This window comes from Taurulus bubalis (assembly GCF_910589615.1).
Source record: "Taurulus bubalis genome assembly, chromosome: 10".
NCBI lineage: Eukaryota > Metazoa > Chordata > Actinopteri > Perciformes > Cottidae > Taurulus > Taurulus bubalis.
The window spans coordinates 7,673,277-7,693,970 of record NC_136598.1 but is presented as its reverse complement, the minus strand read 5'-3'; the positions used below and the strand labels follow the sequence as shown (position 1 = coordinate 7,693,970).

Below are 20,694 nucleotides of genomic sequence, written 5' to 3'. Positions count from 1 at the left end.
TTATGACTTATAAAACATTTTTACTTTTCAAAATGCTTTACTTTTAAGAAATTACAGACATTTTCTACCCGTGCCCGCTGCCCGTTGGCATCATGGTAACATGGATTTCAAGCCAGCCAGTCAGCTCATTCCCATCTTCAAACTGTATTTCATAGACTTGTGTCATCTATTATTAGTACTAATCCTTAATAATACTGCATCCTTGTTAAATTACATTTAATCAATTAATGTAGGCTACACAGAGACACTGCAAACATGAAAAGCTAAATTAAGTTGTGCAAGCTGTGCCGAGGTCCCGGGATAGAGGATGTTGTATGTGTACAGATTGTAAAGCCTCTGAGGCAAATTTGTAATTTGTGATTTTGGGCTGTACAAAATTGAATTTACTGTAAGTACTGTACTATGTAATACATTGCTCTAGAATAAACCTGACGTTACTTCAAATTAGCACAAATGTAATATACACAGATGTATATAACGATATGTGGTTACAGTGTTTTGGTCAAAAGAGCATATATAGTGGACATGGAATCAATTTTTATTGACAGCACCTACTGTTTACATAGTTTCTTCATAAACAAGCATGAATTACAGTAAAGGTCCAAATCCATGTGCACTATCTTTATAAGATATGCTGTTAAACAGAGCAACAGGAAACTTAAAAGGTCAAATATGCCACAAAGATATGCAGAAAATGTTTTTTGACTAATTTCTATGCATATAACCTGCTCTGGACCAAACTCCTGGATATTGGTTGCTATTCCTTCTTTTCTGGAGCTGCCTGGGATGAGGGCTCAGCAGTAGTATCAGATTCAGAGACATGGTGAAACAGAAATAACTTGAATGCAACTCCAGTTCCATGAGTAGCCCATCATCACTCCATATTACAAAATAACCACTGTTACTGTATGGGTAGATAGTAGGAGCATGATACGGCCTTGCACACACACAATACATCCATCTTATGTTGTTGGGTTGCAACAAGTGAAATAGGACACTGAAACATAAATCAAAACCTACACTGTAGGTATAGTCCACAGCAGTATTTCTGTTGGCCCCTTGTGTCAACAAAATAGCCAGTATTGCAGAGGGCTCTTTCTATATTTATATACTGTATATAGATACAATAGGAGCCCTATGAGGGTTTTAAGATGAAAAGGTCTCTTCTGAAGCTGAATAGTTATTTTTTATTGAATTTCTCTGCTCATGGATTGTTCATAATGATCAGGCTCTGCATTGTGCATTATTGTTCTATAACTGCACAGCTTGTTGTAGTTCATGCTTTATGTACAATATTAATTAGCTGCCAATAATGCTGCCATCACACGTTATTCGTCTTTAGGAAATCTTTCAAAGGCAAAGAAGATATTGCTTGAAACCCTTCTCATTGTGAAGTGACAGTGGTCTGTAACAACACAGCCGTAACATATTCATTTAGGATCACGGGATATGGCAAAAAACAATGACCCATCACACATAGGTTGAATCAAACCAAAAATAATTTTATTTTTTTGCTATTGTGATCAGTGAAAAAACAATGATGCAAACAATAGCATTATAAAAATATGTCTTTGTTACAACACAACAAACAATAAACAACGTTGTGATCTGATGATGGGAAATCCCCACTGCCATACAATATATACTGAAGATTCGATGATCAATACTCCATCATTGCTTGAAAAGCAGCTGGCATTCACAAATCAAATAAATAGGCTTAAATAAGGATTAATGCAACATTCATGAATGTAATTAATGCAAAAAGAAGAGAGATATAACAGGGTAATCAAACATGTTCTTTTTTTTTTGCTAATTTCAAAATTGTATCATTTCTTTCTTTTTGTCTATTTGTCTTAGTCCTCTCGGAGATACGCCTCATGCACCTCATGCTCCTCGCTATCCTCTAGAAAGGCGGTATATTCTGCCATCCTTTGGATCTCTTCCACTTTAGTCTCGGCCAACTTTTTATTTGCATCCGCTGACAGTTGCCGAGCTTCCTCCACCTGCGACTGAGCCACCTGAATGCTTGTCCTCACTGTGATGGACGCCTGCTCGGCTCCTGGAAACACACAAAGATGCAAACACACATTTAGTTACATTTCAGAGAAAGTTTGTGGATTGAGGTAACACCAGCTTAAGTTCAAGCATGACGTGGAGCTTAAGAAGGCACTCCAGTCCGCTTAATCCATTTTAGTCTTAACTCAAGGTCTGCTGCTTGACAGCCTCTGATTATGTGATTTCAGCCTATTAATTATTCCATCATTGTAAAAACATTGCATTAAGACCCAAGAGATACTGCTGTGCATGTTTCACTCACCTGAGGTTTGTGCTGCCTCGGCTGCCATTTTACACAAGTTGACAGCATTGATCCAGGTTGACTCAATACGTTTGCATTCATGGAGTCTGTCACTAGCCTGTTAGGACGAAGAGATGAGACAAATGCAATAAGATACATGTGTCTGTTTAAAATTGTTTTTGCAAAGAGTAAAAGCGGATTTAAAATGTTCCGATTTTAACTGGAAGAAATAAATAAAAAGCTGGGGTACATTTAGATGTGTTTCCATACAAACTAACCTCTGCACGCTGGCCATTGATCACATCCAGGAAGGAATCCTTCTCTGCTGGGGTCAGTTTTCCCAAGGAGACTAGATACCGTCTTTGGACAGCAATGCGTGTGTGCACAGCCTGTTGGCAAACAGAGGAGGACAGGCAGTCAGGGACAGCACAGGGGCATTTTCAAAATGAAAGTCTGGATTTGTACATTTATACATTTGAACATTTGAGACACTGTCTGAAGTTAATTCCTTTGAGGTATTTTTTTTAACATGAGATTATGGAAAGTTGTACAGATTCAAATCCTCATGATTGCATCTGTTTAAGTAGTGTGATTATGTATTTTGAGTTGTGGATAAAAGGTTTTACATAAGAGGAAAATCTACCTTTGAGTAGTCTGCCAGGGCATTTATTAGAGCCAAGGAGGTCTGGGAGAGGAAGGTACTTGAACTGTCTGTCACCACTGAGGCAGCTCTTTTGATCAGGGAGTCGTGAGAGAGGTTTCCCATCTTCTGTAAATGTGGGGAAATTCAGTCCATTAACTCTTGCATTCAATGTCGCCAAGTACATAGTATGAAGCACAACAAAAAACTTTGTCTGAAGGAACACACGATTTGTGCAGCTCCAGTACATTGATCTCATAGGAGAGTAACCCACCTGTGTAAAAGGGACCGCATGAAGCCCACGGCCAACACTTAAAGGCGCTATGCTGATGTGCTCAACATCTGTTTGTTCCACCAACTTCTGAACTCCAGCCTTCCTGCTGCTGAAAAATGGGGCAGAAAGTGATTAGTCTTGATCAATGGTATTTCAGCTCACAGTTTGACAGTGTTGTGAGTTGTAGTCTACAGGCAACGTCTGAGTCAAGGCAATGGTATTGCTTATGATTCATAACCTACCTTATGAATCGGATGCATGCTCCTCTCCTGAGCACATTCTTGTTGGTCCGCAGCAGTGACAGATCGGTCTGATTTCGCAGTAGTCCTCCGGCAGCACGGCTGGCACACACTGAACACTGACCAACAGCTTGCATTTTGCAGATTAACTAGGTCTACTGCACTTTAAGAATGTATTTTATATGATCTATGTAAATTAGTTGCTGACTGTAGATTTACAGTTTTTTCCGCAGTTCCAACTAATCTTGTACACTTGCTTGTCTTTGTAAAATCAGAGAAATACTCTTGTTTGATGCTTGCAGTCTTGCGGTCTGCTCGACGATGACCAACTATCCTGTCCTGCGGGTATTTGTAAGGCCCCAGCCCCATCTCATTGCGTAAAAGGCATTGATCTGTTGACTCTGCCTGCGAATGTGCGTATTTGGCTTTATCTGAAAAAACAAAACAGGGACGTTAATTACGTGCAGGTCTCTCTCCCTCTCTCTCTCTCTCCCTCTCCCTCTCTCTCTCCCTCTCCCTCTCTCTCTCTGTCTCTCTCTCTCTCTGTCTCTCTCTCTCTCTTGCTTTTGTGTGTGTGTGAGTGTGTGTGGGCATGAGGAAGAGGACTAATTGAAGTTTAGGGCAGAATAAACATTTTAGAGAAATTTAAACAATGTTTTATTTGACTCTTACTCTGAAAATGTACTTTTTCTTGTTAGAACTAGTTAATTATTGAGGGGTGTTACAGTTTGGCTCTAGGATTAATGTACCAACCACATATAATAAATGCAAGGTGTTAACAATCTGAAATCATAGGAATTCTCATAGGAACATGTATTTTCCCATAAATGCCATTGATTATGAACTGTGTAGCAAATATCCCATTTAAAAATGTATACCATGCACACATTAAAAGGAGATCTGTTCTATCAATATTACTTAAGGTTCATATTCGTCATCTTGACACTTTACTGTTTCTCAGTTTCCCCATCTGGCTCTTACTGTGGTCAGGATTTCAAAAACAGAAAAGATACCAGCTTTGTAATAATAGTGTTTTTGTCTGTTTCTTAATCATGTTATCATCATATTCTTCACTGTCAAAATAATACAACTGACCAAAGCTGCATCATTTTACACCACCTGCCAGTGCTCATTTACACCACCTGCCCTTCAGGTTGGTTTCATATAAATGCTTAAATAGCTGGTACTTTACCTACATAACTTTTATTACTGCTCCAAGATGTCCTCTTCGTCCTCTAATTCTTATTCCTAATGGAAAGTCAGTTGAAACTTATAGACATGGGGACAACATTCCTTTCTATTAAAGTTAGGCAACTTCATGCTGTGAGGATTATTTATTGTTTTATCTTCAGTCTATTCCCACATTATCTGAAACATTACATTTGTTCTGCCAAACACAACATGCATTTCACCCTCACACAGCCTATTAAGATCATGAGAACTTTAATACACACAGCACTTATATTGCAGCCTTGCGTCTTTTCATTATTCTGTATTTGTCCCTTTCTCTTAATATTTTCCTAAAACGCTTGCTGCCAAATGTTTGGCAATAGCATTTATTCTGTCTGATAGCCTGCAAATATGTTATCTGCTATGTGGGAGTCCGCTGGGGTTCAGAGGAACAAAGTTGTTTTTGGCAACAGATATTGGGCCAATCACCTGCAGCCCTGATTACTGATGCAGAACGTGCGTAAAGAGCCGACGAGCCCCAGTGAGCTGCTCTCAACAGAGTTTGGCAAACAAACGAAAGCGTCTGTTTGCACAGTTCGACGTAGGAGTTTTACGTTAATAATCAACCACTCTGTTCATTACTAAGCTAAGCAGCGGATACAAGACGTGCGCTCTGGAGATGTCACACAGTACTGTGCTATAGGACTTTATAATACCAATTGAATTAACATCAATAACCCCAGCACCACTTTTGTAATTTAGTTAGTCACTGTATATACTTCTATTTCACTTTATATATACGTTATATACACTTCATATACACTGTATATATACTTTGCATTTTTGCATTTTCTTCATTATTTAATTTTCTTAAATTGAATATGCTCTGCTATTTTGTTGTATATATTGAGTATTTTTCATACTTAATATTTGTATGTTTACTCTGTAACTTGCTTGCTGCTGCTGCTACAAACAAATGTCACCATGGGAATGAATGAAGTATCTATCTATCTATCTATCTATCTATCTATCTATCTATCTATCTATCTATCTATCTATCTATCTAGAGTATCTCAAATATAGTGCTGCTCATTGTATGTCATTTACAATACAGAAACATCTCTTTATGGGGTTTTATCCTCTTCTTCAAAACAATACTGATGTTGTGCCTGCAGGTTAGCCTGCTTCTCTTCTATGATTACTAACGTCATTACCGTGCATGTGTGTGACACTGGAACACTGTCAAAAAAGATAATGCAGTGCATCCCATGGTTCGTGACATAACAGCATTTTTTAAGGTGTTTTTGAACTTTCTGCACTTCCCACATGTCTGAGCTGCCTCACACATTCGGTACAAACAAACATGGAACCTAAACTGTGAGATCCTACAAAAATCTGTGGAAATGGATTCAAGTTAGATCTGGTCAAGCTTTGAAATACAAAGCCACCTCACAAAAGTGTTATCAGTAATGATCTTTGTATCGACTGTCAACAATTTATACCCCCTCCTCCCCTGTGTTAAAATATGTTCAGCCAAAGGAAATTTAACAGTCAAGTGCAACGTCCAATACCCGGACTTAAACCATGAACCTGTCATATACCTGATAACAAGATACGTTGCTTATTACGTTGACAGCTGAGTCTTTATTGTCTCCCAAGAACAGTTTCACAAAGATAACTTTTACTGTTGGTCAGACTTTGTTGTGTGTCAGTTTAGAGCTCCACAGTAAAGACCTTTTGAGTGACTTCATTGTTGAGGGGAATTTAAATAATAATAAAAGATAAGAGGGAACAAACTGTAAATTATTGATGTACAGTATTTATACAAAAATAATAACAGAAATATTTTTTTAAGTTTCAAGTACAAGTCCTGCATTTAAAATGTAACTGGACTAATACCAAAATATAATATTATGACCATTTGTATTATAAAAATGTATTCATTAATATGCACTTCAATGCTACAGGTCGTAAAGATGGGGCTAATTGGAATTTTACAGCTCAGGGGTAATTTATTTAAATCTAATTTTGTTGTTGTTTTGTTGAAGTAACTTGCTGATAGGCTTAGGATAGAGTTGTATAAAGTACAGTATACAAGTACCTCAAAATTTTACTTAAGTAGATTTCCTTAGTTACTTTCTACCACTGGAAATGTTCATGGTTTGACTTGCATTTGTAAAAGGACAGGCCTACAAACCCGTCTCACATATATTTTTGGTGCGTTCTTAAAAGTCAACCGTAAACCTTAAGTACAGCACTCATTACCAACGTAAACTGGGCATCTCAACGCCACTCACAGTTCTTGACTCAGGCCAAGGACTGTCTATTGGTAGTTCTGCAGTGATTCACTTTCCTTTACTGACTCAAAGTCACACAGTCCACCGTCACACTAAAAGTGAGGGACGCTGCCAAAACACTTTGCTCAATAGTTCACAAACTGCATTGGACAAGACACAGCTGGAACAACGGACCCAGTTCACTTGAAAGTGCCCATTCAGCAGAATCAGCACAGTGCCAATATGAGAGCACCCTCCTCCAGCTGGAAAAGGTTCAATTAAGTGAAACTGCTCTGTATCAGCAAAAAAAAAATATTTTGTAGCTTCCAGTGTGGGTTTTTAGTCTGTCCAGGAGTTTTATGTAATAATAAAAAAGGTTTCACATGAGTTTCCGAGCTCAGAGTCTTCTGCATAGTGTTTACACATTAAAGCGTGATAGGTCGCAAGTCTTCGCATGACCAAAGTGACATCACATTATCAGACAAGGCCCTTCTCGATAGTAAAGCAAAAGCACAGCTGTAAAGTCAATCACACTGGATTTAAATTTGAAATAATGGAGAAAGATCCCTGTTGCCAGCATCAGCAATGAGTCCCCTTGAAGCCGTTGTTCCAAGTACGAACTGTGCGATTTTAAAAGAGTACGCATGATTATTAGATGTCAGCTGAAAAATAAGAATTAAAAAGGGCTTTGCTTTTGTAGTGGCCACATACATTGTGAACTTGTCTGCTGAACTCTTTCCATACCGCAACAGGATCCCATCTCCCCACTGAAATATGAATTATTGAGAAACATCATGCTATATGACGATAGCATTTAAATAATGTGTCTCTGGAGGAAATGGGCCGGGCTCAAAAAGATCTGAAGTGGTTTGAACACTCGAGATAGGGGGCAGAACATCCCAGAGATGTGGTACATTGAAGCTGTGTGATAAGAAGAACAGCAATCGACAGCTTCTCTTCTGACTAATGAAGACATTCATGAGTGAGTGTAAGGCCCTTTTATTCTGAAGGTTGAATATGTACTAAGTTAAAGTGCAATAGAAAAAGACAAAATAGTAGGTTTGTCTCTCAATTAGCAAGCATTTGTGTCATGCCGTTCTTTTATTTTGTCAGCTCTATTTCTATTTCTATTTCTATTTCTATTTTTATTCTAATCCTAATTAATTCTCCAAAAAATGCCTTGTATTTTTTAGGATGGGTTTCAGTGTGTGTCTTGACGCTAAACGTATTTCTCTTCAACAGGTTTGCTCTAGTTCCAAGATGCATAATCTGACTGAATTTCCAGGGAATGCAACTACCAACAAAAGCCTGTCTGTAATCATCAAGGTGTGTGTGGTTATCCCCCTCTTCTGCATCTTCCTCTACTGCATTGCTGTCATGCTGCACATCTTTGTATCTCACAGACAGTACCTGGACTCCACACGTTACATCCTGTTTGCATTCATGCTGATCAATGACACTCTCCAGCTCTTGTCCTCTGTGCTGCTCTTCCTCTTTGTCATGGGCCAGGTGAAATTGTCTATTGTCTACTGTGCTCCTCTGCTATTCCTTTCCATTGTCACTTTCCTGAACACACCTTTAATCTTGGCCATCATGTCTCTGGAGCGTTATGTTGCCATCTTCTATCCGCTGCAGCGCCCGGCCACGTGGCGCTCAGACCGTATTTGGGTAATTATTCTGTCCCTGTGGCTCACCAGCTGTATCCCCCCTATTGTTATCTATTGCATCGGTGCGAGGGATCCTGCTGCAGTGGGTATCCTCTCTCCCCCTGCGCTTTGCAACAATGACATTACCAACATATCTCGAATCCAGGTTTTGTTCAAAGTTAGTATATATATTCTCCTTTTTGCAGTCGTGGCTGTTGTCATCCTCTTTACATACTTGAGAATCCTGCTGGAAACAAGGAAAATGAGACTAAACAAAGTGTCTGTGAGCAAAGCCATGTACACCGTGCTGTTACACGGCTTTCAGCTGCTGCTGTGCATTTTGGCCTTCATAAACCCCATCACTGAAACTCTCATAGTGCTGCATGCCAACTGGCTACCAGAAGACATTGCCTTTTTTAATTATTTCTGTTTCATCCTTACTCCACGCTTACTCAGCCCGCTCATCTACGGCTTTAGAGACGAGAATCTCAAGGGCACAATCAGGGAGACAATTTTCTGCTGCTCAGACAGAGTCAAACCCGGCAAGAGAGGCAAGCCTGCTTCGGGAACTGGCTGATACAGTTTTGACAGAGCTCTCAAACTTGATGCACAAATGTCAAATTATGTATTTGTGATGTTTAAAAAAAAAAGCACTAAGTACGGTTTCCTCAAAAAAAGGCCTCAGAAGGTATTGAAAAGTTCTTCAATAAAAGTAACAATTAACAACATGTTTTATTGGCTGCTGCAGTCAGCAATATTAGTTATGCATTGCTGTTGAAGTACGTGGGAAAAGTGGGATTCATTTGACAATGTATTGAGCATAGGTAGCCTTTCGATCCTTTTAAGTGGAGGTTCAGTCAGCACCATTAGACCTGTACTTCACAATTGTGTGACACTTTGTGTTGGTGTTTCACATAAAATTCCAATAAAATATATTTATGTTTGTGGCGTGTAATGTGACAAAATGTGGAAACGTTCAAGGGTATGAATACTTTTGCATATATATACACTGTGTGTATATATATGTATATATATATATATATATATATATATACATATATATATATATATATATATATATATATATATATATATATGTATATATATATATATATATATATATATATATATATATATATATATAATTAGTATTGTTGTATAAATACTGTACATCAATAATTTACAGTTTGTTCCCTCTTATTTTTAATTTTTTTTTTTATTCCCCTCAACAATGAAGTCACTCAAAAGGTCTTTACTGTGGAGCTCTAAACTATCAGTGTGGTTGTTGTACAAAGCATTCACCTGCAGATGTCGCACTAACTCAGTACCACCTAATACATTTCACTTTTATTTTTTTCTCTTGCAAAAACCCTTACTCACTTTTAACAAATACAAATACGTTGAATGAGATTTGTGCATAAGCATAACCCTGGTTTAATCCATTTTAATTTTGATTATTCGCATGGAACAAAGCGCAAACTGAATGTGAAGCCCAATTAATCAGAAACAGCCTCCACAAACTCGCGCTGGACCCTAACTCCAGGAAGTTTGAAGTATTTCTGTTATCAGTAGTGCAAAAATAAGCCTGTCGGGTGCTCGCTGTAATGAGAAACTAATTGTCCTGACTGAGTTCAGCCCGCAGGCCAGTCCCATAAACAGAAGGAGAAAGCTGATCCCAGAGCAGATGGGGGAGATCCCCGTGTGGACTTCAGGGGCACGTTTGTACATCCTGAAGATCCTCAGTTTGGGGCCGCGAGAGAAGAGCTCGCGCACTGCAGCTGCAGGAGAGAGGATATATGGAGATGATGTATCCCACATGCGTTTACCTCAGCTGGAGTCTCCTGACTGTGGCTGTGATCCCCGCGTCTTTAGGGGAAATGTACACGTCGCTGCTGAACGTGAAGCAAGCGATCAGTGTTGAACAGAAACTGATCGATCATTTGAGAATTTACATTGACCATGAGTTGGAGCGACTGGAGGACATCAAGCGGTGAGTGGGCATGCAGGAGGACACATGTTCAACTATTCATTGAGTTCAACGGAGCTTTGTGGGGGCAAGATCATGAGAAACAGCACTGCACATCTGAACTGTCTGTGGCGAGTTAAAGGACTAATTCACAGGATTTTTTTTTCAGTTCAAGAAAAGTCTCCTTATACACACTGTGACAAAACATGTGATGTGACCCCTCCATAGACAGTGAATTATAGTAGGAATGATGACGAGAGCACATGTGGATATTTATGGTCACGTGTTTAAACCCACAGCTGGGAATCCTGCATTTTCATTTGGAGGAAATTATACAAAAATTAAGTCAAAACAAAGAAAAACAAGTCACCTGATGACATTATCCGTTATTGTCTGATTTCCAGTTGAAGAGATTTGACTTCACTGTCTAGACTTGTGGATGTTTCTTTACAAGAAGAAGGTTTTATCAGCTGCAGTTTCTTCCAGTCAGAGTCTGAGACCTTCATTATAAAAGGCTTATTATCATGCATAAGCTTTATTCGTCTGTTTTAACAATGTGTAATGATGATGTTGATGATGATCGTGGAAAATGTTTGAAGATCTTTCCATCCGGAAAGTCTAAGAATCTATGGCGCGACATTTTAGAAACACTTTATGAACAACTGTCTTAATTGTGCCCAATGATAGTTCCTCATACTGATTTAAACATGTTTTATGGTAAATATTTCTTGTCAACATTTTAATGTCACTAGTTATCCGAGCTGTTAATACTAATGTGTGTTCATTTCCAGTGTGTTGTCTATGAAAAGTACCACTTTGAATCAATCTGTTGTTACTATTTCTGCGCTATAAGGTGGTCAGTTTTTTTCAACAATTATACCCGATTAAATAAAGCCTTGCTGTGCCAAAGAGAACATTCACTTTTTCTATGACCTTTTTTCTTATTCCTTCAAGAGCCCTGTAAGGCTCCCAGGGCTCATTTGCTGCATGTGAAACGGTCTGAGGACTTGGTCTCCTCTTTTTTGTTGTAACTGCAGTCTACAATCTTCCCCACAGCTTTTATGCCAAAGTGTCAGACCTGCACACTGAACATTACAAAGGCCCGGCAACCGCTATGGCAAACCCGCTGTTGGCATTCACCCTGATCAAGAGGCTGCATTCAGAGTGGCTGAATGTAGTCAACAGCAACGAAGCCCTGGAGAACTCACAAGGTGGGCTCACTGCCTTCTTTACAGACACATCTGGTGGTGATAACGGACCCCCCTCCTCTTCTCTGCTGTCACCACCCCAGTTCACCTTTTGACACTCTGCTGTCCAGCCCTCAGGTCAAGTTACAAGGCGGAAGAGGGCGATCTGCCCAAACTGGAAGACCTCCAGGGAGCCGCCAAGGGGCTGATGAGGCTGCAGGATGTGTATGCTCTTCAGGTTGCGGGCCTCGTAAAGGGTCGTTTTCAGAGAGTCACAAATGGCAAGTCTACTGACGTCTACCTGCCCGCAGTGTCTGTCCCGCTGTCTGGTGATGACTGCTTTCTGGTTGGAAAGGTACACAATCCATTATTTATTTTCTTTATTTTTTCCTCCTAATGCTTTTCTGTTTTTTTTTCTTTGAAGAAGATTCAAAGAAAAAGTACCAACACCACAATCTAGAAAGATATTCCATTACAATTAAAAGTTCTGTCTTCAAAAGCCTCAGAAAAGCTAAATTCCCTTTTAAGTATCAAAAGTAAAAGCACCCATTCTGACATAACATGATGCATCAATGTGTAAGCAGCATTTTACTGTTGTCATTGTTTAAGGTGGAGCTGGTTTTAAATACGTTTTATACAGTTCGGTAGTTTAGTCAGGAGGCTCTGAATCTAGAGCTTGGTCCCCTTCAAGGAGTCACTTGATCAATATGAGGGGTCAATCTCAGGTGTCATAATGAAAGAGGAAAGTGTAAAAAGCTGAGTTATGTTCTCTTCTCCTATCTTTGCTTTTTCTTTGTGGATTGTTGCACATTGTAGCAGTTTATCTCTTTGAGCAGAAGGTTAGAAGTTTAAAGGGGAAATCACTTGTTGGGGAAACTAACAAACCTTTTCAGGATTCAATGGTCAAACAGGTTGGGAACCACAGGTTTGTTCTTCAGCAATATATTAGATTATAAAAAAAAAATCTCAATCGGCAAAATAGCTTGCAATTGAATGTTGTGGAAAGTACAATATTTTTCTCTGACATATAAGGAAGGAGATGTATAAAGTAATATACAATTAAAATATAATACAATACACAATACCTAAAATTGTACAAGAGTGCTTTTCTTGAGTATACAGTTTGTACTGTGTTACTTTCCACCAGCCGTTAGTTCATCTGTATTTCCTTAAATTTATCAAAGAAATGCGATGAGAGTGTTGCAACATATTTGTCACCCTTCGTGGTCTCTTTTCAAAGTAAAATAAGCTGAGTGCATGAGTAAAGTAATGAATAGGAGAGACATTTGAAAGATGTTGCTGTGAAAATGTCCCCCTCTGGGAATCCAGTCATCCTGGAAAAAGGGGACTTCTTCCCATTGCGTGCCTGGGAATCCATTTCCTGTGAAGATGAATATAATACTATATGAGTAAGAAAGGAAAAAAAAAAGGTTTCCCTGCTATGAATTACCCTGTTTATACACGGTGGCGATGTGTAAGGGCAGGACACTGTGTGGGAGAGAACTCCTGTTGTCTGGATAATACATTATCTCACGCAGCAGAAGTGTGTGGAGCAAAGCACACGAGCCTGTCTTCACTTGTACTGAGGCTGAGATTATCTGACACCATCTGTACCCAGAGATGCTTAGTTTGAGGGTGTTGTCAGTAAAAGAACTGCCTGCACATGCTTTTATATGGCTGTTAAACTGTTCCTCAAAACCGGCAGGGTTTGTCAACAGATGTTTGTAGCCTGTCAGTTTCATTTGGAGGCATTTTAAAGCACATGCTTCACTCAGGCTATACTGAGATCTACAGAATATAATATATATAATAATTTCTTTTCTTACATGATAGTAATCAAAAAATCTTGTTTTTTTTTATACCAATAATTAATATGAGGCTAATATAATTAGCATGTTTCACTTTTTTATAGACTAAACAATGAATCAAATAACAGAGAAAATTAAACATTAATCAATACTGAAAATAATCTGGAGTAGCAGTCCAAGATGAGACCAAGAAGTCAGTCAAAAATAGGCAGAAAATACCCAATGATTGCAGTGGTTGTTACATCACATCCTGTATTCAAGACGTCAAGTAATGGTGCTCCCATTACAACCTTAATTTAATCAGGCAATCTCATTAAGATCAATATCTATTTTGCAAGAGAGACCTGAGTACACGGAAGAAATAAGACACAAAACAAAACAACACAGATGGACAAACTCGAGCACAATCTCTAAAAAAGGTAAAAAAGGTATAGAATAGTTTCAAGTTTCATAGTCTCATAAAGTCTGTGGTGATTATCTCCTGTATTTCATGACACATTTATGCATTCCTCGAGCCTACCATCGGTGGAAAATCCCAATTTTGTAGACGAGGAAGTAGCCAAATGATTTGGCCCACAGTCAGCCTAAATCCAGCATGCCAGGGTTCCAACATTACACCAGATAAATGTCGAGAGAGAAATGCAGAAAATGGTCTGATTCTGGTTGCTGCCACCCGCCTGCAGCTTGACTGGCTGACTGCTGCTAACTAGATGTGACACCAAAACCCAGCCAAATCTAGCAGCCATGCGTGCACATGGACCAGAGCCGGCTGACATTTGGTCCTCCAGTCCAGTGCCTGAACACCGCCGAACATGCTGACACTTTGCCACCTACACCACAGTGTAGTGGTTAAAAGTAACCCTAGTTGTGATTTCACGCAGGTGGCCTACGAGCAGGAAGACTACTACCACTCTGTGCAGTGGTTGGAGGAGTCGGTGCGTCTCTTCAGGGGAACAGGAGGCGAGTGGAGCCCTGAGAATGAAGGGACCTTAGAGGACGCTCTGGATCACCTGGCCTTCTCTCATTTTAAAGTAGGTGGAAGGACACTTGGGGAAATGCACATGTGTCAGATGATTGATGGGTAGCACTGCTCTAAATTACTGTTATTGTTTCAGACAGGAAATGTCTCTTACGCTCTCAGTTTATCTCAGGAGTTACTGCATCATGGTAATTATTTTTATTTGACTTGTCCCTTTCCTTGAATCATGTCTGTACTGCATAAATCTCCTCTTTATATCTGTGAACTTGCCTGGTTCTGAAGCAACATGCCATATAATGCACTACATTTACACGTTTCTTCTCAGATCCATTGAATGGAAGGGTTTTGCAGAATGTTGAGAAATATGAGAAGCTGCTGGTTTCAAGTCCACCAATATCAGTCATTCTGGATGGGCTGAGGAGACCCACCTCCAATAATTTAAGGACCAGGGACACTTACGAGAGGCTCTGCCAGACGCAAGGCTCTAAGGTAATCCTCACTATTAATCAAAACTGAAGAAGATGTCTCTTTTTCATTGTCATTTAACAAAAGCTCCAAGTAGTTTGTCACAGATTTGGCAACATTTTGTCTACCTATTAAGGAGTTTATTAAGATGCAAGTTTGGAATAGGGGTGTCCTAGGCCACAGAAAGACTATTCTTTTTTTAATTAATTTTGTGTGTGGAAGGAGAACAATGTTAAGAATAATTGGTTGCGAAAAAAGAAAAATAATTATTGTTTTTATCTTGTTTCTCATTAGCAGCCAATGCAGTTTGAAAACCCCAAACTTTTCTGCGATTACTTCACCAACGGGAACCCACAACTGCTACTTCTGCCGGCAAGACGTGAAGTGCTGAGCCTGCAGCCGTATGTGGTCCTGTACCATAACTTCATCACTGACACGGAGGCTGAGGACATCAAGAGGACCTCCCACCCCGGAGTGAGTGCATTTTCCTCATCATTTGTTGGTAAAAAAACAAACATGTCTTCAATATGTCCGCTTTTTTAGCAACTAAGACATACTTTTATTCACAACACTGCATTTTTTTTTTTTTTATTAATCCAATATTCAGTATTTTGTTGAGTTTTCTCTCATAGGACTCAAAAAAAGTGAAGCTTCAACGTACTTTTTCTTGACAACAGTAAGAGTTCAGGTCTATTTAAGATTGTTGAAGTAAAAAAACAGATAAATAAATTCAACAGTTTGCTTTTGCACTTTGAACCCTGTGTACCTTCATCTCACATTGAAGAATCTGGTTTCACACAATTACCAATAATATCTTGTTTTTTCTTTTTCTTTGTTCATATGTTTGTTTAAGATATATTTTTCCCGTTGTGGCTTCCGCTCTGTTGATGGAGTATCAAGATGTTTCCCAACACATGGACATCTGCACAGATGTACACTTTCCATTACTCTGAAATTGAAAGTGTAATGAAATTGGCAACCTTTGAGCAGGACTATAAATGTGTAAATTTGCCTGAAGAGCAATGTTACAAGGGAGATATTTACTATGGCCTCAGTCCTAAAGTGGACCTCCTCTTTTAATGTTTTTTGTATAGATTGCTTTTAAAATGGCACACAGTAAACTGTATAAGTTCAACCACTGGTATCCCATGACATGATGCTGGTCATCCACCACATCTTCATCACTGTCATTATTAAATGTTGTTTTCCCATCCAATAACATAGCTGCATATTCACCTGTGTTGGTACTTTGTCAGTGGTGGACAGTTACTCAGTGCATTTACTCAAGTTATGTAATGAAGTACCCATTAAGGTATTCTTACTACATGGATGGAATGGACTAACAAAAAAATGCTGCTTACACAACAATGCATCTCGAATCATAATCATATGATATAATATTACATATAGTGCTCTGAATGGAGCCATTATGCAAAATAATGAGCACTTTTTCTCATGATCATACTTTGTTGGCTGCATTGAAAAAGAGAAACATGAAGTAATGTAGCAACATTGCAAAATTAGCTCTAATTGGATTCATAGTAAACCTACCTATAACAACAACAAAAAATGTACACATGCATTTCTTGATAATCTGCTCTGCTGTGGTCTCGTTAGTTGCTGGGGTCCTGCTGGAAAGACCCTATGGAGGAAGCGTTGGTCTGCTTCCAAACATTTTAGCAAGGCCGAAAGGAATGAGGGATACATTACTGTAAAAACTTGGCTGAGCACCTCAAACTATCCAAACAACCCTGCTGGGCTCTGCTGTTAAATATGCAGTCCACTAACATGGAGCCTCAGTATCTATTTGAAAGCAACTATCGCTTTTCTGCTCATATAAGTAAAGCTGCAGTGAATGATCCTCAGAGCTGACTCTGTTGGGAATATTTGGTGGGCTAACTTTATTGGTGCCCTATAGTTTATTTGAGGTTTTGGCATTGTTCAATGAGTTTTCCAGCCTTTGCTCAGATGAAAACGCCTGTACTTATTTCATCATTATGTCAGCCTGTGGGTTTATTGAAAACAGGCCCAGTATTAGGCTGCTCATTGCTCCAAACTTTCTTAACCATGAGCATGCTTGACACTGGATCCTGGAGCCCCTATAACACACGTCATCAGGACTTTGATCTGCAAAATCTAATAAATCAAGAATAATCAAGAATGTTCTGTTACCAGTTTCCTGCATTGCACCAGCTTATGTACCCCATTACAAATTGGAAAACATTTATGAAACAAGCAGAATGCAGTGGGACGATTCTGCAGTCCAAATAACTCACTGAGGCTCTATTTCAAGAAGGGCAGACTTCACAGATACCTTGTGGTGCATTTTGACAAAGTGAAGATAAGATTCAACTTAAAACTAATACTCGCAGGGGAAGAAGAAGGTCATCTGAACACAATAACCCCACCCACTAAGATTGAGCATGCAAAATTAGAAGAATAGTCTATCATCGCAGCTTTTTGGATCCACATTCTTGTTGTTCTTGAATTTCGTTGGTATTTTGGACATTGGAACACGTTTTTGAGATCTTCCTCATATTTTGTCAGGGTCTTTAGCTGGAAAACAAAATATGGATGCCGTAACAATCCCACACTCTTTTTCTGTCTTTGATGATAAGTTAAAACGATCTGTGGTGGCAGCAGGAGAGAAACAAGCAACAGCAGAGTATCGCATCAGCAAGAGGTACAACACAAGTAGTTACTTGGTCGATATATGTGTTCATGCTTCAAGTTGTTATTTATAAATGTCTTTTTTCTAGTGCATGGCTGAAGGACTCAGCACACTCCACTGTTGGGAAGCTGGAACACAAGATCTCCATGCTCACAGGTTTGAATGTGAAGCATCCATATGGCGAGTACCTCCAAGTAGTTAATTATGGGATTGGTGGCCATTATGAACCTCACTTTGACCATGCTACAGTAAGTTGATTGATATACTTGTTTAAAAAGTTCAGACACTTTATTATATTGCTATAGCTTTTGCAGGTTGTCTGTGCTTGCATTAATCATGATATATCAATTGATTACATTGTTTTCCAGTCGCCTTCGAGTCCTGTGTTCAAGCTGAAAACTGGGAATCGAGTGGCAACCTTTATGATATATGTGAGTCAAGTCTTACTCGAACATCTTATGGCCCTGTATGACCCAGACAGCAGCCTGAGGTTCTTGGGCAGGTTCCTGTTCCTACCGCTCCAAACTATGAATTAAAAACACAGGCATTTGCCATGAATGCTGCAAGACTTTGGAGCAACCCGCCTCAGCCCAGATGTGACCTCAGGGCTTAAATCACACTTTTATAGATGTTCTGTCATGCAAACAAACAAACTCCAATTTTTGTCTCTGACCTACTTCTATATATTTTCCCTTTCTTGTATTTTATTCCTATTTATTTTGTAACTAATCTGTCTTCAAATATGATTAGTTTTGTTTTTATTATTAAGAATCCCATGTAAACATTTGAGTGAAATTGGATAGTGATTAAAACAAAATAAAGAATGGCTTTTTGCAAGGCTTTAAAAGCAGAGCAGCAGACAGAGTGGCTTTTCATAAATGGAGCACATAAACACAAGACACAACTCTGAAGGAATGTCCTTTTCCACAGCTCAGCTCTGTCGAGGCAGGTGGGTCCACAGCCTTCATCTACGCCAACTTCAGCGTTCCTGTCATGGAGGTAAACACTCTGCGAATGGCTCGATGAGCTAAAAGCAGCCTCTCTTGTCTCCGTGTCATTTTTCTTTTTGCCTTCTTTTCGCGCCTCACTCACATTCTCTGGTGCAGCTGTCAAAAAGCCAAAAGGTCAGATCATGGCAACAGCAGCCATGAGATTCTCTTCAACGCAATACTGCTATTGAATAGTTGAGCCTACGTGGAGGTTGAAGCTGTTATTGGGTTGATAAATGAGCTGCAGTGGAAGGTTTGCCAGGACACTCCTGGGGTTTAACCTCTCGCCTTCCATTTGATTGAAATCTCACTTCCTAGCTGTTTATACAGAAAGTAACGGATCCTAATAAACAGATACAATTACCAATAAAATAGTGTACGAAGCCATGCTCTACCTGAGATATTTAGATCAAAGCTGTATGAGTCAATCAACAGAAAATATTTTTTTTAGCCTCTCAGTGGTGAAAATGTTCTATTTTCTGTGTCATATATTAGAGTCAATTTTATGTTTTGGTCAATGAAATCAATTGTGAAATTGAGATAGGCGTTTTCCACTACTCTCTTGCATGTTATCGACCACAAGATGAATTAATTGACAAAGTAATTAGTTGCCAGATTAATTGATAATGAAAATAATTGTGAGTTGCAACTTTTCAAACTTATTGAATGTGTGTTTATGTGGTTTTTCATTTCACAGAAATCTGCCATTTTCTGGTGGAATCTGCATAGAAACGGTCAAGGAGACGCAGACACGCTGCATGCTGGCTGCCCCGTGCTCATCGGGGACAAATGGGGTAAGAGTCAGTAGATCCAATATATGATGATGCGGTCAAAAGGATCCGAAAAGTGAGGTGAATCTGGAAAATAGCAAAGCAACGCAATTTAAAGGAGTCTTTTTAAACAGATTATTCTTTTTCAACATCAGTTTCATGGTCTGTTTCCAGAGTTCATCTTTCCTGTCATACAAGAGCTAATGTCGACAGTAAGGCAACGTCTGGCTGCGGCACACGTTTAGAGATGTTACAAAGTGCAGTTCAGTCACTAAACTGAACATCTGCTGTTGGTTGGCCCAGATCATGAACTCCTGAAATATGTTTTAGGCACCCAGTTAAACTGACAGAAGGATATTAATCAGCACAAAGGAGCAGAAGAAGAATTTGCTGGTTGTGTTGTTTGCTAGCAACCACATACATTATCAGAAAAGATATGCTCAGGTTCAAACAAAAAAAGATACAAAAGCAAGAAACCTTTCATTCATTGCATTTGCCCCCTGTCTTTCACAAATTAAAACATATTCCACATCTTTCCGTGTGTTCCAGTGGCAAACAAATGGATCCATGAGCATGGCCAAGAGTTCCTACATCGCTGCAGCCTGAATCCTGACGAGTGAGGGGTGTAGAGTGATAGCTGGGCCCCTTGGAGTACAAGAGCCAGCCTCTACAATTGAGAGGCACACTTGCAGGCGGAGGGGAGGAGGGAGCGGGAAAGTGAGCACACAGGCAAGGGAGGTGAAAGCCGTGGTGGGACAGCCTGCATCTGTTATTGGAGCCCCGGGCCCCATGGGATCCTGGAGCTCACAGTGCTGCGGTGGACATGGATAGCACAAGACGGAGAGGCGTGCTAGAAGAGGGCCGGGGCTGTTGGCAATCAGCCCCCAGAGGCCAAAATGCTCTCTTGCTCTTACTGGCCAGTTCCTGCAGATGGAGGGAGGCTTTTGCACACTGTGCTGGTTTCAGTTAACTGTGTTTGCAAGGCTGTTTGCCTCTCACGCTTGCTTAAAAACTGACATCTGCAGCCCTTTTCCCACATTGGGCCCATTCCAGGGTCTGTCATTACAAATCAACACAGCTGTACTTTGTGCAGACGGTCAGAACTTTATTTATATGCAGAAGTTTACAAAGATAGCAAACATGACTGAATCATAGTGAAATGTGTCATTTTCTATTTGATGTAATGGGATTCTGCCAAAAATAAAGTGCTGTTTTGGGATATTAATATTCATTTTCCATTTCAATGTGATAATGCTTCCATGAAGTGCTGGAAAAGGCAGTTAGACAGCATGACATCGTTGTACAGAGTGGCAACACA

At 39.5% G+C, this 20,694-nt stretch overlaps 3 protein-coding genes across 3 annotated transcripts; 2 read left to right on the top strand and 1 right to left on the bottom strand.

Moving 5' to 3' along the window:
- Positions 1 to 1,853: 1,853 nt before the first annotated feature.
- Positions 1,854 to 3,586, bottom strand: LOC306742174 (diablo IAP-binding mitochondrial protein-like; the record flags this gene model as incomplete). Its single annotated transcript, XM_079224514.1, has 6 exons — positions 1,854 to 2,059; positions 2,318 to 2,414; positions 2,575 to 2,685; positions 2,940 to 3,065; positions 3,211 to 3,319; positions 3,453 to 3,586. The coding sequence occupies 6 exons, from the start codon at positions 3,584 to 3,586 to the stop codon at positions 1,854 to 1,856; spliced, it is 783 nt and encodes a 260-aa protein (XP_079080640.1).
- A 4,569-nt stretch (positions 3,587 to 8,155) lies between these two features.
- Positions 8,156 to 9,118, top strand: or95a1 (odorant receptor, family 95, subfamily A, member 1; the record flags this gene model as incomplete). The annotated part of the gene is made up of 1 exon (XM_079224463.1): positions 8,156 to 9,118. One exon carries the CDS (start codon positions 8,156 to 8,158, stop codon positions 9,116 to 9,118), a length of 963 nt encoding a protein of 320 aa, XP_079080589.1.
- Positions 9,119 to 10,398: 1,280 nt separating this feature from the next.
- Positions 10,399 to 20,489, top strand: p4ha3 (prolyl 4-hydroxylase, alpha polypeptide III). Its single transcript, XM_079224606.1, has 13 exons — positions 10,399 to 10,531; positions 11,564 to 11,718; positions 11,826 to 12,049; positions 14,384 to 14,533; positions 14,618 to 14,669; positions 14,807 to 14,970; positions 15,244 to 15,420; positions 17,565 to 17,629; positions 17,706 to 17,865; positions 17,986 to 18,048; positions 18,548 to 18,616; positions 19,304 to 19,400; positions 19,926 to 20,489. Exons 1-13 carry the CDS (start codon positions 10,419 to 10,421, stop codon positions 19,994 to 19,996), a joined length of 1,560 nt encoding a protein of 519 aa, XP_079080732.1. The 5' UTR covers positions 10,399 to 10,418; the 3' UTR covers positions 19,997 to 20,489.
- Positions 20,490 to 20,694: the final 205 nt, after the last annotated feature.

Excerpts from the sequence above, each read along its gene's own strand:
- p4ha3 (XM_079224606.1), top strand. The coding sequence starts at position 10,419 with ATGTACACGTCGCTGCTGAACGTGAAGCAAGCGATCAGTGTTGAACAG. Across the intron at positions 10,532-11,563 it reads CGACTGGAGGACATCAAGCG|CTTTTATGCCAAAGTGTCAG; the intron begins GTGAGTGGGCAT and ends TCTTCCCCACAG. Across the intron at positions 15,421-17,564 it reads AGAGGACCTCCCACCCCGGA|TTAAAACGATCTGTGGTGGC; the intron begins GTGAGTGCATTT and ends TTTGATGATAAG.